Source organism: Lissotriton helveticus, chromosome 5_1 (genome assembly GCF_964261635.1).
Source record: "Lissotriton helveticus chromosome 5_1, aLisHel1.1, whole genome shotgun sequence".
Taxonomy (NCBI): Eukaryota; Metazoa; Chordata; class Amphibia; order Caudata; family Salamandridae; genus Lissotriton; species Lissotriton helveticus.
The window spans coordinates 848,255,495-848,269,728 of record NC_136065.1 but is presented as its reverse complement, the minus strand read 5'-3'; the positions used below and the strand labels follow the sequence as shown (position 1 = coordinate 848,269,728).

At 46.2% G+C, this 14,234-nt stretch overlaps 1 protein-coding gene across 1 annotated transcript in view; it reads right to left on the bottom strand.

The window, feature by feature from the left end:
- Positions 1-14,234, bottom strand: part of LOC144753414 (DPY30 domain-containing protein 1-like) — a 194,696-nt gene that overhangs the window by 65,704 nt on the left and 114,758 nt on the right. Inside the window, exon 4 of the mRNA XM_078641112.1 lies at positions 11,988-12,098. Coding sequence (XP_078497238.1) covers positions 11,988-12,098 — 111 coding nt within the window. The remainder of the gene's footprint in view (positions 1-11,987; positions 12,099-14,234) is intronic.

The following is a 14,234-nucleotide window of genomic DNA, read 5'->3' as shown; positions in this document are numbered from 1 at the left end:
GGCATCCACATTGGACCATCCTATTGCTGGTAACGCTGAAAAAGCTTTTGACAGGATCAGTTGAGAGTTTATGTTTCATGCATTAAAAAGGATTGGTTTTCCACCTAAAACTAGCCTAATGGATAGAAAGGTCGACCTCAAAGCTTGACGCTCAACATCCTGTGATTCCGCGGAAATCACAAATCTCCAGTGCATAACAAAATGAATGTGTCTGCCTGTAACGCAACTAGTGCTCATGTAAAGCGCTCTAATACCTTCAGGTATCGTTCGCGCTAAATGAAATTCAAAAATAAAAAAATTAAAAATACATTTGTACATTTTTAACATAATGGAGCTGTCTTCTATCAAGAGCCCTAGCCATATATAGAAACTGTCATGTGTGTTATATTAGCAAAGTGTATGACCTTTATTCCTTCAATCTTTAAAGGAGAAGAAAGGTTAGTCAACCTGACGAGATACAAACTGGTGTCTAAAAAGGCCTAGCAAAGGTTTTAGAGTGGATTCTTTGGGCAGTTTCAGGTTGTACTATGTCATTAACTCTTACTTCTTCCAAGCCTACGTAGCAGTTTCAAAAAGAGCAGTTCAGTCTGAACAATAATAAGAAAGATAGATTTTGTGTAAGAAAAATGGAAAATTGGTAATTCACTAGTGGAAGACATTTGTTGTACTCCTAGAACAATTTGATTCACACGAAAACAAGCCCCATCCCCTCCTGAGGGAAAAAAATGTCCTGTTCTGGCAATTTAGTTTGTAAATTGCTAACTTCAGATCCATTATTTTTATTCTTTCTTTAAACTTACTTACAACCGAAACTATTGATTGAAAAACATCAGGTGAAGAAGAGAGTCTGCCACACATGAGGTCCTATTAGGCATTTAGAGCTCAAATGGGTGTCACTTGTCTGATGTAGTGACCTGCTGGTTACGGTCTAGTGTTTCAACAAAATGTGCTTCCACTAGCCACTCCTTGAGGGTGGGCTTCGACACCAACCCCACACCCCTCCATCACAGGTGTCACCAGTCAGGTGACCCTGCTAATAAAATGGTCGGTCGCACATGCCCATAGGGGCCGAAACGTCGACAGCCAATACATTAGCCAGCATAGAACAACAGCGATTGATCGCTGTGCCATTGCATGGCTACTAATTATTTTGTTTGGAATGTGAATGGATTTGGCTCGAGATATGAGCCTTTCTTTGTAATAAGTGAATATATATATATATATATATTGTGAATTGCGCCTCTCTTTTGTTCACTACTCTACCTTCACTTTAAATCTTACACACCCACCCCCTCTCCCTCCTCCCTTCCTAGGGGCACACTGTATTCAATTGAGTCTTGTTTATGTGTTCAGTGTGAATAAATAACACTGGCCTCGATTGTTTTGTGACGTGTATTTGATTTCTTTGAACAATTGCAATTGTTTATTTATGTTTTGTTTGCTGGGACCATTGTTCTCATTGTGCTACCCTATAACGAGGTCCCAAAGACCTTATCTGGGTTCACCCCTGTTTATAACTTATCACAGTGTCAGAAAGGCTGTGGCGGTGTATGCATGCAGTGAATTATGCCACCTAGTGGCAGCTACGGTGCACTGCACCAAAATGAACAAGCAAGTGACTAGCCTGTTTCTTTCAATGCATGCGAATCACCGGTTAACGTGCAGTGCCACAGTGACCGTGAGAGGAGAGGCCCAGCTGTGTCACCCTGCACTGGCTGCTGAGGCTGAATGGGCACAAAACCTGCGTGTGCAGACATAAGATCAGGCATGTAAGGAGCTGATCGCTGTCTCCCAGGCACCCCAGAAAGAAATTGGCCTACACAGAGCCACATGCGACCTGTGGACTGCCCATTGTTTCTAGGGGAGAGACTGTGAACCCCTGAAGTGAAAGAGCTCCAAGAGGCTTAAAAAATGCCCCCGTCGCGAAAGCTGCCAAGAGGACAGTAAGGCAAACTGAGCGAAATAAAGGCTGCACCCAAGGACAAGAAAGAAAGGAAGGAAGGGGGAGAAGCAGAAGTAGGTGTTCACCCAGGCAAGGCCCTGATCATTAGCTTGTATGGACTGCCCAAGTCCAGTGTTGCCTAAGAAGGCTGAGTGTGAGGTGGCTTGAGAGTGCAGTGCTGCACCAGGAGATCTGACAGCAGGACAGGAGCCCTGGAGAGAGAGCCCTCTGAAAGTGGGAGGCAGAGGCCGCACCAGTCGGCCACCCCAGTAGAGTATGGCCACCGTTGGCCCACCAAGTAGGTCACACAGAGTGACTGACATTGAAGAGCATGCCCACACTTGGGCAGGACCAAGTGCCGCCACAGCATAGCCTTGAGATGCAAGGGTGTGCGTCAAGTGAAGACCAAGAGAAGACCTGTGAGAGGTACGCGATGAGAAAACCTGTGAGAGGTCTGAGATGAGGAGACCTGTGAGAGGTCCACAACGAGAAGACCTGTGAGAATCCCACGCCGAGAAGAAGAGTTGAGTCCTACAGAAAGGACAGGACGCGACCAGGGAGTTCCCTGTGAAAAGAAGATCACAGCGAGAGGCCTGGTCAGGAGAGACAGAAGTGAAGAGAGTCAGTCCTAGTGGGTAGGACGTGACCAGGAAGGTCCAAGTGAACTGCACGTCACATAGAGAGGCCTAGTCAAAAGGAAGAAGAGAAGAAGGGAAGGAAAAGAAGATGGGAATGGAGAAGAGTGTGACTCGAGGCCACAGTACTAGAGTGCACAGAAGATGAAGGAAGAAGAGTAAGATGTGTAGTAGATATATGTCACACCACAAACTACTGACTGTTAACTGTGAGTGTCATTATTGTCAACAAGGCATTTGTGGTGCTGTGGGAGGCTGGCTACCCTGAAGTCTGTGTGCCCCGGTGAACATGAGGCCTGTTGAAGAGAGCACCATTGACCATTGTACCATCTACCCTTGGGCGTGGCCCTGTTGGGAGTTCGCCAGTGACTCCATGACGTGGCCTATTAGAGGCACTGCACAACCTATGCAAACCCATGGCAATCCAGGGGCCAGGCCCTCAAGGGTTTCCTGTGAGAAGCGAGTCCCGTCAAGAGAGATGTGTTTGCAGCTGCTCCACGACAGGTATCAGGAAACACGGAAAGTGCGCATGGAGACTGGGTCCCCCCAAAGATTATCCAGTAGATGCCAGTGCACCAGAGTGCGGAAGGCAAGAGGACACAGATCCTAGAACAACTACCCTTGTGGGGGGAAGAAGTGACTTGTATACGGTCCAGTAGGCGGTCCAGTAAGTGGTTCCCCAGTGGCCACTTCGTGTGGCCTGGGATACTTACCGTGCAGTCCAGACAGTCCCAAGGAAGCCGATGTAAAGGGCCTGAGAGGGAAATCCTGGTAAGAGATGAAAGCCTGAAGTTGCTCTGCCAATGAGCCCTAGAAAGCACTGCGTCATCTGAGGAACACTCTTTAACCATCGCAGTCTTCGCCGGCTTGCTATCCCTGGAGTCAAGGTGTCTTTGACAATATATCGGCAGCAGACTCAATCACTGTTTCAGATGCACCATCACAGTGAACTTTGTAAATAGACTTCCACACAGTGAGAACAGGTGGCACAGGATCCACAGTGCCCAGCTGTATTGTAACAATATGGACAGATTTAATCCACACTACCATTCGTGTCCAGAGTAATCCTGGTGAAACCACACAGGTCAGGTGCTCCCAGCCGTACCAGTCCCCTTCTCCTGTCCTGCAAACAACCTGTATAGGCTCGGTGGAGTTTTAATTTTGTTATTTCTTCTGTCCCAAAGGTTGGACTTGTCATCCATTTCAATAAAGTTTGGGAGGGATGTAGTGACTGGTTGATCACGGTCTATTGTTTCAAGAATATGTGTTTCCACCAGCCCCTCGAAGCTTCGACACTTACCTCACACCATTCCATCACAGGTGTCACTGATCAGGTGACCTGCTAATAAAAGGGGCCGTGCGCACATGCCCTTGGTGAGTTCTGTCATTATTTCTACTGCATGAGGGCTAATCGCCCTACCCATTACATCCGTGGCATTTAATGATTACGCCATGTTTGACCCACACTTTTTAGTGTTTTGTGCTAATCATGAGGAATAACATATTAGGACGTGTGTGTTCATTACTAAGGCTCTCATTACGATGTCGGTCGGAAAGCCTCCGCCCAGTCAGATTCTCCTAGACCGGAACCCATCCGCCCGACTCGGTCGGAAACAATTCCTACCGACTGATTACGATGCTCGCGGTTGGAAAGAAACTGTTTGGTCATTCTGAATCGGTTCTGACCAGCATCCGTAAAGCCCGAGTTAGTCTGAGCCGATTCGTACAGCTCTACAGACCGCGTTTCCAACCGACCGATTATGATGTCAGATTCCGACAGCTTTTCCAACTCGGTCTGTCCGACATGAAAAGGTTGTCGTAAACTGACTTTGTGGGCCCCTAGCAGGACCCCCTTCATCCTGAGTCCTCCGGTTGGGGGCCAAGGAGGTACCCAAGGGAACCCCCCCTGTAAAACCATGCACAGTATGGCAGGCACCATGGGGTGCCCGCCACAGGGTGCAAGGTTTTCCACAGACACTTCCACATTGGAGCCTGTGTTGTTAGTCAGAACACAGGCTCCCATTGAAGTCAATGGGAGTCCTTCCGAAAGAAGCATCATATTCGGACGGGCGGAACCGCCGACCACAAGTCGGTCGGAACCGAGTCCGACAAGGAGTCAGGCAGTTTAGTTTCCGAGCGACATCATAAAGAGACCCTAAGTTGGTTTTGCTCTGCATTTTAGCAAAAACTTATTTTTTCCTTTACTAGGACATTATCAACCTAAAATTGTTTTTTGAACAGTGTTGCTTTAAGGCCTGATGCAAGTTTTGTATCCACAGCAAACAGAAGAATTCCATATTATTGGTTATTAACTGCATTTGCAGACCACCACACAGCAAAATTCGCATTAGATCTTAGTGTTGGCAAAGGTCTAGTACCCAGATATATTCATGAAAATATCTAGGACCTGCATAAAGCAGGAATGCATAGAGTACATACGATATCTTGATTTCAAGGAAACGTCACTTGTGTACATTGAAACGTGTAGCCTAGATGCTATATTGAAGAGATGGCTAAAACATGAAAATATCTAGGGCCACTGAAGTTGGTAGGGCAGATGGTAGAAGTATTGCCTCTCTGTATAATTCCTCTACTCTTATGCACTTCCTGTTATTTATTTATTTTGATTTTATATTTAATTATTTTGAGAGTTTTATAAAGCGCTAACAAGACCCTTGCGGGTATCAGAGCGATTTACAGGGAAGCGTCATTGTTACCTAGTACATGTACATGACATGGCGTTCAAGCGAGTCAATGCTAGAATAGACATAGTCTTGTAGGTATATAGTTATATGGTACATAGCAAAATGATCACAAAATAACACGTATCATGTAATTACAGTATCTGGGATACCTAGGTATACCGTAGGCATTCTAAAGTTCTAAATCGAAGATACATAGGGTCGTATATTAACAGTGATCCAGGCTCAGGTGCATTTCGCCATGAGAAGCAATTTCACTTTTTTTTTTTAAAGATGCAGTAGAGGGTATAAGTCTAATTTCTGGGGGTAGAGCATTCCAGATTCTGGGCGCCATCCCTGAAAAGGTTCGCTTGTATGTTTTCTTCTTGTTGAATCTTTGCGACTTCAGTAGCATGTTTTTGGTACTTCTTGAAGATCTGACACCACATGAGGGCGCCAGTTTCTGTGCCAGATATCGTGGTGCATTGTGATGAATGGCTTTATGTGTCATACATGCTTTTTTCAAATTAATTCTGGCTTCCAAAGGTGGCAGTTGAGGGATTTTAGGTCAGGGGATATGTGGGAGCTTCTTTTCGATTCAGTGATAAGTCTCGCTTTGTAAAAGGGTATGGCACAATTGTGGCACCTTTAACTGAACTTACTTTCAAGAAGCAACCCCGACGGGTAGTCTGGACAGAGGCTTGTCAGCAAGCCTGTGACACTTTGAAACAGGCAATGTGTGCAGCTCCAGTCCTAAGGGCCCCATATTTTTCCAAGGAATTCATTGTCCAAACGGACGCATCAGAGCATGGCATTGGGGCAGTGTTATCGCAACTCAATGGAGAGGGTCTGGATCAACCTGTTGTCTTCATGTCTAGGAGACTGCTTCCCCGGGAACAGAGGTGGAGTGCAATTGAGCGGGAAGCCTTTGCGGTGGTATGGGCTCTGAAGAAGCTGCGGCCATACCTGTTTGGCTCGCACTTCCTGGTACAGACCGATCACCGACCCCTTCGTTGGCAGATGCAAATGAAGGGAGAAAATCCCAAGCTGTTGAGATGGTCTATCTCCCTACAGGGAATGGACTTCCGGGTGGAACATCGGCCTGGAGTGGACCCCGCCAATGCAGACGGTCTCTCTAGGTATTTCCGCCTTAGTGATGAGAACTCCCAAGGGGTTGGGTAGCTCTCCCCACTTTCAGCTGGGGGGACGCGTGTTAGACCTGTCGGCCCTTTGGGTGGTCCCTCCTATTATTTATTTATTTTGTCCCTTTTTGCCTCCTAATATTTTTCATTTTTTATGTTCACCGAAAACTTTTTGGGTGTTATCCTAGGGGTTAGGTGCTTCCTTGCCCCTATATTTTTTTAGGCCTAGGTGTCCCTTATTATGGTGAAAATTTAGTCACACAAAATGGTGGCTGATAACTGCCACAACTGATTACCTCAGGAACTGGCACCATAGAAGAGTATGGGAAAAGCTCCAGAACCTTCCAGCTGGTTCTGGTAGCCTGAGGTCAGCCTATATAAGGGTCAGAATCAGGGCGGCCATTTTAGAAGTGTCCAGAGTGAGAGTAGGGCGGAACTGGTGAGGAGTAAGGCGACTTGGTGAGGAGGAACACGCATTGTGAGGAGAAAGATCGACCTGTGGGCTGGCTGCCCTTCTGTACTGATGTGACCCCTTACCTATCGACCAAACCCTGCCACCGTGGTAACTCCACTAGCTCCAAAATATACCCCCCTTCTTAACTCTGAATGCCCAGTAAGAATTAAGGAGCGAGGAGAAGCTAATTCTGAAGTGATAACGATCACAGCGGGGTTACCCGATTCTTCCCTGATACTGCCGGAGGAGAACTAGCTGGCGGAGCTGTGAGGTCAACCCATTGCTAGCGCGCTGTGTGAAGACCGGACCCTGATTACCAGAAGCAAAGCTTACCGTGGGGAGGCCCCGACCCGCTATCTGACATCCCTTCTGTGGAAAGGTGGCCCCCGCCCTTCTCCTGGCCGCGGATTCCTGCCGCTGAGGTGAGAGAGCGGGGATCATCTGGTGCAGCCGGAGAGCAGTGGGGGCTCTCGGAGCTCCAGAGGCAAGGCTTCGGTGACGTCGGAGGAGGCGTGAAGACGCCAGAAGAGGCTGGGCGAAGGCGGAGCCGTCGTGGGTGGAGTCGGCGAGAGGAAGCTTACGGAAGTCGGCCGAACGCCTCTGTGAGCAGCGGGGTGAAGAATGCCTGACTCCCGTCTCGAGGATAGAGGGAAGCGAGATAAACCAGTCACCAGCGGAGCCGGCCTTTGATTAGGGGCATAGAACGGGCGGTGACTGGGACTTGAAGTCCACACAACATTACGAAGTAAGCAGGGAAGGTGGGGGCGGCAGGAACAAACGTGACTGGGCTCTAATTGGTGGCAAGCTGGAGAACTAGGCACTAATAAACAGGCTGGGGACAACAGAAACCAGAACATAGACCTTATGAGCAATACTCCCTCAGAACTGGACCGGTACGTTCCAGTGATTATTTGAGCAAGAGTGTCTTTTTGTGGAAAGGAATATACCAGATTATTGTTCAATCCACAGCCATTGGAGAACAGGGCAATAGGGCTGAGGCAGGAGACAAGAGAGACAGAACTCAGGGAAAATACCAGAGGGGAATCCCCGGGGTATGGCTATGTTCTTATAAGATACAGGAACTTCTTTACAAAAGAGGAGTAAATATATGGCTAAAGTAACTGTTTGGATAACCTGCCTGTTTTCTTTTAATCATACAGCTGATTGAGTCATTCTTCATGTGTGCCAGTGGGGTAAGGTTTGCCGAATTGTTGTGACTTCTAGCAAATTGTTGTCCCGGAGTTCCCTTGGGTAAAGTACCTGTCAGCTTTCTCTTTTGAAAACGTAAATGTAAATTTACAACTTATCTGAACCGTGGGATTAATATCAAAAAGTAAAGGTATAAGAATAATTACTGAGAAACTTTCCTATGTACAAAACGATAATAAGAATGTAATTTGTAACCTCACAGATGTAAAAAGAGTAGATGGAGTGAAATTGATTGTACTGAATTTTTAACCCTGCTAAGAGAAAGAGATTCTGAGGAAACTTTTATAAAACAATCCGTATTTTTCCAACTTGGTGTAGAGTCATTCTTTTTCTGGTGGATGTGCGCTGAGTTACTGTTCATGGTGTGATGCAAGCTGTACACAATTTGCCTCTGAGTTTAGCCTTTCCTACTCTGCGCCAGGCTACCCCATGTGGTCTGGTAACCCAGGTCTAACAGTGGTGCATTGTGATGAATGGCTTTATGTGTCATACATGCTTTTTTTCAAATCAATTCTGGCTTCCAAAGGTAGCCAGTTGAGGGATTTTAGGTCAGGGGATATGTGGGAGCTTCTTTTTGATTCAGTGATAAGTCTCGCTGCGGCGTTGATTGATGCTCTTAGCGGGGCTGTTGTGGCTTTGGGTAGGCTGCAGAGAGAGACACTCCCATAGTCCACTCTTGAGATGACTAGGGCTTGTACTGCCAGCTTGAAGTCCTTTTACGGCAGGAATGGTTTCAGCTTTCTCAACATATTTATCTGAAAGTTTGCTCTTTTTGTTGCGGCGCTGGTGTGTTTTTGCATATTGAGGTTTCTGTCTAGTGTTATTCCCAGCGATTTCGCTGAGTCCACGATGATAGGCAGGCAGTTGAGAGCAGTGAGGTGTTTGATCCAGTATTGCATTATGGGTACTTGGGTGGGAGGGGCAATTAGGAGGAATTCGGTTTTTAGGGCATTCAATTTTAGATAGTTTTCTGCCAGCCAGGTCTCGGTTTTTCCAAGAGTTGTGTTGAGCGATTTGATGTCTTCTAGAGTGTGGATCTTAAGGTATAGTTGTGTGTCATCTGCATACATGTGGTATTGCACGTTTGACGCGGCGAGAATTTCGGTGAGAGGTTCCATGAAAAGATTGAGCAATGTCGGAGATAGTGAGGACCCTAGTGGGACTCCAAAAGAGACTGGGACTGGTTTGGACAGGGATTGGTTGACCTTGAATTGTTGTGATCTGTTTTGGAGGAACGAGGAGAACCAATTTAGTACTGATCCTGATAATCCCATTCTGAGTTTCAGGAGGTCTATCAGGTTGTCGTGTTTGACGGTATCAAAGGCCAAGGAAAGGTCTAGCAAGATGAGTAAGCAGGCTTCATTTTGATCTAGGATTTGTAGTGCATCGTCAATTATATGGGTCATGGTTGATTCTGTGCTGTGATCTGTACGGAAACCTGATTGGTATTTGTTGAGTAGGTTAAAGTGATCAATATGTCTTATCAGCTGGAGATGTATACATTTTTCTAATAGCTTGGCCAAGGTAGTAATGTTGGATATAGGGCGGTAGTTTTTTAAGTCCGCAGGGTCAGCCATAGGTTTCTTTAGAAGGGGGGGATACCTGCCCGGCTTTGAGGGTGTCTGGGATGCAACCTTGTCGTAAAGAGATACTTATGATCTCAGTCCAGAGAGGTAACATCAGCGGAGTGAAGTCTTTTACGGCGTTTGCTGGGAGATGGTCAGTGAAGTGATTGGACGGGTTCAGGGCAATAAGCATTTTGAAAATGGATTCTTCGTTGTAAGTATTGAAGAATGACCAAGACGCATTGTTTTTTAGATAAACTTTGATGAGCTTCAATATGGCGCAATTGGTAGGGATGGTGAAGGGTTCGTATGTGAGGCAGAGTGGGCGATTTTTTGCCTGGTCTAATTGGTGGCTGAAGAAGTTTGCTTTGGTGCGCTTGTTCTTTCTGTAGTAAGCGTTTCTCTTCTTTCTTAGTATCTTGATGTGATTGGCAGAAGGATCAGATCTCCATGTGCGTTCCGATGTTTTTAGGGATCGTCTGTCATCGTTGAGTTTTCCATTGTACCAAGACTTAGAATCTTTTGTGGAGACTCTCTTTAGTTGAAGGGGGGCTACCTCATTTAGTATCAAGTTCATGGAATTGAAGTAGTGGTTGGTGAGATCATGAACTTCGGATCCCCTTTCAGGAGGAAAAAGTAGGTTATAGCTGGTTGTTGTGATTGTGTTAATATCAATGTTTTTCAAATTCCTCTTCCATACTTTAGGACTCGTGGGTTGAACCGAGTTGAGTTTCATAGTTTTATTGATGAAGAAGGTGATAATATGATGGTCGGACCAATCACAAGGATGGATCGTATCTAGCTGGATGGAGTCAGCTTTTGCGATTACTAAATCAAGGATTGATCCTTTACCGTGTGTAGAGCTGTTACAGATTTGTGTGAGGTTGAGGTCACAGAGGAAGTTTTTGAGACTAATGACCACTGCATCATTGGGGTCATTCCAGTGGAGATTGAGGTCTCCAGAAATATTTGGGTGTTTTGACGTCCAGTATTAGAAGAGACAATATCCATGAAATGTTTGGTAAAGGTCAGGTTATCACCAGCTGGATGATAGGGTGTGAAGAGAGCATACTTTTTTGCCATTGCTAGTTATGTCGAGGCATAAGTATTCACAGGAAGGGAATACAGGGGATATGGATCTGTTTACTGAAATATTGTTACGGTGTATGCAGGCTACCACCCCCTGTTTTGTCAATTCTATCCAGTCTGACAATATCATAGTTTGGGGGTACTAGTATGTCAATGATGGGTGTTGAGGACTTCTTTAGCCAAGTTTTGGTTAAAATTAGCAAGTCCGGTCCTTGTGTGAGAATGAGGTCAGCTACGTAGGCGGCGTGTCTTGAGGCCGATCTACAGTTAAGGAGTATACACTTGAGACGGGGCGTGATGTGGGATGAACTTGGTTCCTGAATGCGGGGAACTTGTATAAGGTTGTGTTCGATGATGCCTCTCGGGTTGTGTTTAGTGGGCCTGACGGTATTGAGGGGAATAGTTGGTATTGGGGCCATATTGGGCCGGTGCGCTAGAGAGATAGTGTGTTCAGGTGTGAGGGTTCATAGGATTGGAGTAGAGAGAGTAAATCTTTCTCCGAAAGTGGATTGGTATTGCGGATTGGACATGTTGATTTATTGTGAGAAGGCACTGAATTCCACCTGGGGGATGGGAATTTCGAAGTGACTAATGAGTGAGTCAGGTGTGCGTTTAATTTAGTCTGTCATGTAGATCTAGTGTTATGTTACTGTTTCTGAATTTTTGTTTTAAAGGTTTACTCATGCTGTTGTCTCATTTAAATAGGGAAAGTTTACAGGCCGTATTTCACAGCCTCACGCTGAGGTAAGGTTACGGGAATTATGTTAACTAAAGGGTTCGGAGTTAGCAAGGAATGTATGATGATACTACGCGATCATGTTGGTCGCGGTATGTTACAACGCAAGTCGTTTCAACGACTTGCGCTGGAGGACGCTGGACTTAGGGATAGTACGATTTACTATTCCAACACCAGTCTACGTACATTAGGGAAGGTGTTGGAATAGTAAATCGTACTATTCCTTAGCTTACAGAGCCATCCAGCGCAAGTCGTTGAAACGTGTTTCGTTGTAAATCCTGCGTTGCAAACCTACCACGGTGAAACGCCCACATAGTAAAGGTAGTCTCCCGTTAGCCAGTATTCTGAGCAGAACTCTGAAGTTGCACTGAGAAATGGGGGATTACGTAGTAAATTGGAAATTCTGGTTACGATTTACCAGTTAAGTACCGCAGACCTGATACTGTACGATGGAGCTGGTAATATAGGCCCGGCCTCATCTGAATAAAGCCTTTCTGTTACATTCACAACACTTCAGATCCTCTTAATACTTACAAGCACAGTTGAGCCCTCATCAAGCTCATCAAGTGTAGGCAAATTGGGTGCCCCGTATTTGTCAGTGAGTTCGGCAATGGTCTTCTGAGGTATCTGCTCCAATTCAGCCATCTACGTTTAGAGATAGACATTTAGTTTAATAAAGGGTTTAATTATAAGTTTGACTTTATCTGTTTTTATCACTTGATTTGCGTATTGACAAGGGAAAGGCACTTGGTGGAATGCAGTCATTTAGCACATATCCCACAAAAAACACATGTGAAGGCAAAATAGATTAGGGTTGTTTTGGGATCCAACTATGAGGCGAAAAAAGTCATACACCCAGCACTTCAAATCATCGTACAGTTACCCCACTTAAATCTTTGACAGAGCTATTTCGTATACATTCAAACAGTTATTGCAACTAACAAACTCGCAGTGGAATGTTTATGCAGATTTTTAACTCCAAAATCAAGGCACACAACCAATTCTTTGCTCCAGAAGTTACTTTTCAGAGCATGTTCTGACTATGTAAGTGGAATGATGTTGAGTCTCCAAAAATTCATTTTTTAAAGGTCTGCACCCTCAAAACGACATTCTGCTCTGAAAAATCTAGAATTTTAGTAGTGAAAAACAGACAAGAAAGAATAAGGACTCAAAGATACTGAGCAACATTGCATAGAAAAACAAGTGATACAGGAGACGCTTCGCCCGTGAGGAAGGGCGCAACACCGCTGACGAGGCTCCGCCCCCTTCTTGACCGGGGAAAATCAACCGGGGAAAACTGCTCGCGCCTCCCGCTTCGCGGGAGACGCTTCGCCCGTGAGGAAGGGCGCAACGCTGCTGGGGGAATATTTTGCTGTCTGGCTGAGCATTGAGGCCCAGGAGACCGCAGGGCCAACACCGCTGACGAGGCTCCGCCCCTATTTCGTCACTTCCTAATAAGGAACATCCCACTAACGCCCCGCGGTACGCGCGCGGGCGGCGCCGGGCTAAGCCCGGGCAAAGGGCGGGCCCTCTGTGGCCCTCAGAGGCCGAGAAGGACGGGACGGGCCACCCCCCTTGGCTACTGATTAAGGTATAGTGAGACTTTGACCTACATTTCTGCATCCACTGCAGAGTTACCAGGACTTCCATTGACTTTATGCGGGGCTTTGTCAGCTGCACTATCGCCATGTCTCATAAGGGGGCTCTCCATCCTTGTACTCTTCCAAGTGATTCTAGTAGGGGGAGGTTTGACTGCTATGCAGAAAGGATAGACAGGGCATTATCACCTGTTATTCATGTTTTGGAAGACCTAGAAACTCGTTTGCCCTCTCACAGCGTAGACTGCAAACAACCCGAGGTGCAGCTACTTGACGCTACATCAAGTGTGTCCTGGTTGGAGGAATTGAATGCCCTTTGTCATATCCAATATGCACCAGTTGAGACCATAGCAGACCCACCTCAAGCCCTGCCCAGTCCAACACTTCCCGTACACCTGCTGTCTAATTACGCAAATGATAACATTCTGGTTGCCCCACTCTTATCCCCGTTAGTAAAAGTAAATTCTAAACAACTAGGGCACCCCAAATATCCTATGGTCACAAGAAAGCGCCCTGTGGATAACAGCATGGGGAGGGAAGCTAAACTGCTCAAGCCTTGTACAAATCCCTTACCATCCTTCAGCACGTCATCTATAGTTTCCCAGGTCAGTGATAGTATTGAATCCTTTGCACCTCTCCAACAGGCAGCCCTTCTGGCCCTGATTGAGCGAGTGGTCACCTCTCTACTATCTCCCTTGACTACAAGAATCAACTCTTTAGGGGATAGATTAAGCGATATCGAGATCTCATTTAGGGCACCGACTCAACCTAATAAGAACCTGACAGGATTGAGTCAATCACAGCCCTCATCCGCTACCGTGGTTTCCAAGTTAACACCTCAAAGAGGTAGCATCCCTCCTAATAGACCCACGGTCCCACAGAACCGCCCATGTATCTCCTCGCCACCCGTCACCGAACCCATTACCACAAAGACTATCTTGGCTGATGTAGGGGTGCCAAATGTTCCCCCTCTATATGAGGAGAAAACTAGTACCAACCTAGTTTACACTAAGCATATACATCTGCCCCCAATTGCCGCCCCCTTTGTTTGTGCCCTCACTGGTGTTTTACCAATTACAAAGGGAAAAACCGAGAGACCGGAGGATTTAAAACATAAGGTTATCTATTGGCTGTCTAGGAATCGACCCTTGCCAGCGAACATTGATGGTGCCATTCGTAGTGT